This window comes from Poecilia reticulata, linkage group LG17, assembly GCF_000633615.1.
Source record: "Poecilia reticulata strain Guanapo linkage group LG17, Guppy_female_1.0+MT, whole genome shotgun sequence".
Classification (NCBI taxonomy): Eukaryota; Metazoa; Chordata; class Actinopteri; order Cyprinodontiformes; family Poeciliidae; genus Poecilia; species Poecilia reticulata.
In genome coordinates, this window is record NC_024347.1 from 1711106 (window position 1) to 1714662 (window position 3557).

General features: G+C 39.8%; 1 protein-coding gene across 1 annotated transcript in view; it reads left to right on the forward strand.

Annotated features, from left to right (window-relative positions):
• rem2 (RAS (RAD and GEM)-like GTP binding 2) overlaps window positions 1-3557 on the forward strand; it is a 53498-nt gene that overhangs the window by 30840 nt on the left and 19101 nt on the right. Inside the window, exon 4 of the mRNA XM_008433001.2 lies at window positions 2095-2272. Coding sequence (XP_008431223.1) covers window positions 2095-2272 — 178 coding nt within the window. The remainder of the gene's footprint in view (window positions 1-2094; window positions 2273-3557) is intronic.

Below are 3557 nucleotides of genomic sequence, written 5' to 3' on the forward strand. Positions count from 1 at the left end.
CTGCTTTACCTGCTATCTGATCCTCCATATGTCTTTTTTACTGCAGTGAGCCTCGATGTAGCCAAACTCCGTCAAGTATGGCATTGTTTTTATGTCGTATTAGCTTCGTTGGGTTGATGCATTTTGACGTGCTTCAATTTTCCGCCGCAACATGCAAACTTCCCCATTCACTCAGTGCGTTATAGTTCAACATCGCTTAGGATTTGTTGCTGCGTGTTTGCGCAATGTGAAGGAAAGAGGAGACCAGCTGCACAGACAGGCTGGGAAATGAGATGCAAGTCATCGGTATCGGCAACAAGAATGATCGCCAATGATCGCTGATCATTCACTTTTTCACGAGAATCGGCTGATTATGATCGGTGACCGATCGATCGGCACACCTCTACTAATTATTATTAATAATAATGTCATCAAAAGTTGCTAACGCTTCTCATCTGATGGAGACATAAGAGAGAAGCAACTATTCTTTTAAAAACAGATATAAACATTTGTTTACCAGTTSGTTTAATAGTTAAAATACAAGAAAAGTGTATAACCAACAGTCTCATAACCAGTTTACAGGAAAGCATAGAAATGGACTCATTTATCTCCTTCCCGACCATCAGCAATGTGGGCTGCTGACGCTGTGCTGCTGTTGTTGTCGAGCTCTCAGTTACACAGAAAAAGCTGGAAGATATTAAATTCTGTCTATTGTTTACGTTTCCGCACCATACAGAACAAATGTGTTCGAGTGGGTTGTTTACAACCCATCAAATATGGAGCGGCAGCATCATTTCTTTGGGATCATCCTTTATTCTGTTTCTATGCTAACGTGAAATTTTTTTATTATTAGCTAAAAAAAATACAACATATTTATATATTCCCAAGCAATAGTTTCTGAAAGGGGAGATGTTGCGCTTCCCATCATTGGGCTATTACGGTAATTTCACCGTGGCACTTTTTTAATAGACAGTAAATTGCGAAAATAACTTGCTAGATATTTAAAGTTCCAGTTTTTATGTATAAATGGGCAAATATATTTACTCACAGGACATTTAAAGAACCACGTACAATTAAAATAATCAAAAATATCCAGGCAGAGATTTTTAATTTAGGACATAAATGATTAATCGATATTTAAAATATGATTATCTTCTTTGCCATCAAATATTTTTTAGTTTCCTCCAACAAGCTAGTTGTTTACATCTGCTTAAAACTGAGACCGGTCTGTTCACATGAAGTTGTTTTTAACATTGCACATTCCACCTTTAATGAATGTTTAACCAACATTTAAAGGCGGTCACAGTTTTAACACAATTGCTTTGCATTTAATTGCAAGCACAGGACTCTCGGCTTGTTGAACTCTTAATCCTTCGGTATCTGCCACATGTTAGATTTTTTTTGACTAAACCAGATTAAGGAGGTAATATGATTTAGGGTCTGTGATGAACAGCCAGGTCAGCAAGTCGTCAGCTGGTCGTCTGCAGATCATCTCTAGATATGATCATTTTTTGTTTTTTTTTAGATCTGCATAATCTTCGACTAAGTCGGACAAACGCAGAAGTGAACTCCGAAATGCACAAATCTCCTCGTGGCCCAATTCGCCCTGATAAACTTCATTCAGTCCAATCTGAACTCGGCCATCTGAACCAGAGAGGGAGTGCTGGGGGCACAGAGACGCTTGAAGGCAGTTTCTGAACTGCTGTTTCTGACAGAGCCACTCACATTAATTGAGCCTCTGTGACAGGAAGTGCCAGCGGGCTCTTAGTGGTCATTGTTAAGAGGGTCAGGAGAATCAAAGTGAAGCATGACACGCAGGCAGTCAAGTTAACCAGAGTCTCCACGGCGTCCTCATGGGACGCTGCTAAAAACTTGACTGGTGCCTGTTTGGCAGTAGCTCCAGTGTCGTAGGGAGAGAGAGAAATGTTCAAGGACGAATTTTTAATCCATTAATGGCATGTAAGAGATCCTGTGTCGCATGTAGCGCCTACCTGACATTCCACACCTGGCCTGGTGTAAGTTGATCCCTACTCAATGTGTGCAAACCAATCTTGTCCAGCAGAGTCTTGCAAGCGTTACACATGCGTGTGTGTTTGTGTGTTTTGCGCTCCCCAGGACCTGTCCACTCTGCAGTGTGACGTGTGTATCTTGGTGTTCTCAGTGACCGACAGGCGAAGTTTCCACCGCACCGCCCAGCTCCGCCTCCTTCTCAGGGAGTCCCAGCCACAAACGCCCATCATCCTGGTGGGCAACAAGAGCGACCTTGTCCGGTCCCGGGAAATCAGCTCAGAGGGTAGGTAGAGCTCAGGTCTCTAAAGTTGTACGCACCCATAACTGCTGATGACTTTGAAACTGCTTCACGGCTCAAACTAAATGTAGAGGTATGATATTTCTACATACTCGCCTAAACATATTTTAGGGAAGTCTTGTGTTCCTTTCAAAAGACACCTTAGAAAGTTTTAGAGTGAGTTCAGTTTTTGTCCAGTTGTATAAAACGGTTGCTTGGCCCTCACTTCCCTTTTTCACCGCTTCCCAATGCAGTTCGGTTGTTTACAAGACAGGAAGTTGGCTCTTTGAAAGGTCATAGTGCTTCCCATTATTGTTACTAAGGCAATGCTTTTTAAAAAGCATGGCTAGCATTTTAAGAGTCTACAGCCGCAGGTCTGTTACACAGCAAACTTCAGGCTTGCTAACCGATTCTATAGCCCAGCTAATAGCAGCTTGTTAGATTCCCAGTGTTACTCTACAAAATAACAAAGTGACAGGAAGCAATTGTGTTCTGCATAAAAAGCAAGCCTAACAACTAGTACTAGAGTCAGAGGCTGTTGTGTTTTCTGGTTCTCTGAATGTATCTGTGAATCAAAAGCAAAATGACAATATGATAACTATAACAATCAGCACAATATTTAGTAATGTAATGATAGTTGGTTTTTTGTTGTATATAAAAACAATCACATCATGGCCCGCATCTATGTCTGCATTTCTGTTTTCTTTTTTTTTGTTACATTAAAAGCTTAAAGCCATGGTTTAGTTTTCATTTTGGTCATGATTCTGTCCAACCTGTAAAGTGGTCATTTTGAAGAGAAGCAGACCCAGCCATCATATTATAAACATCTGATCTTCTCTCAAAAGGCTGTAAAGCTAAGATGAACACTGTTCTGAGCTAAATCACTGCATTTGTTATTAGTGCCATGCGTTCATGAATTTATGTGAGAGAAATTATAGCTGATCCATGCAGTGAAAACCCAACTTGCTGTATATAAATAGTATCCTATGCCAGCGTTACTTTGATTCTTTTATAACAGGGGTATTCAAGAAAACTGTGAGGAGGTCCAGTTCAAAGAAATTTCCTGAAGCAGAGGTCCGCAATATCGTCTATTTGCAGTATGACAATATCGGAATACATGGTGTTAAAAAAAATAATAATACAGGTTAAAATAATTTCAAAGAAGTTTATTAGCACTGAAACACAGGATAATATTATGTGGCTGCAGTTTAAATTAAAAATAACTAAATTATGTATTCAAAAATAAAGAAAGTGCTTAATAAAAAATAGCAGCTTCAGTTTCCTTTTGATT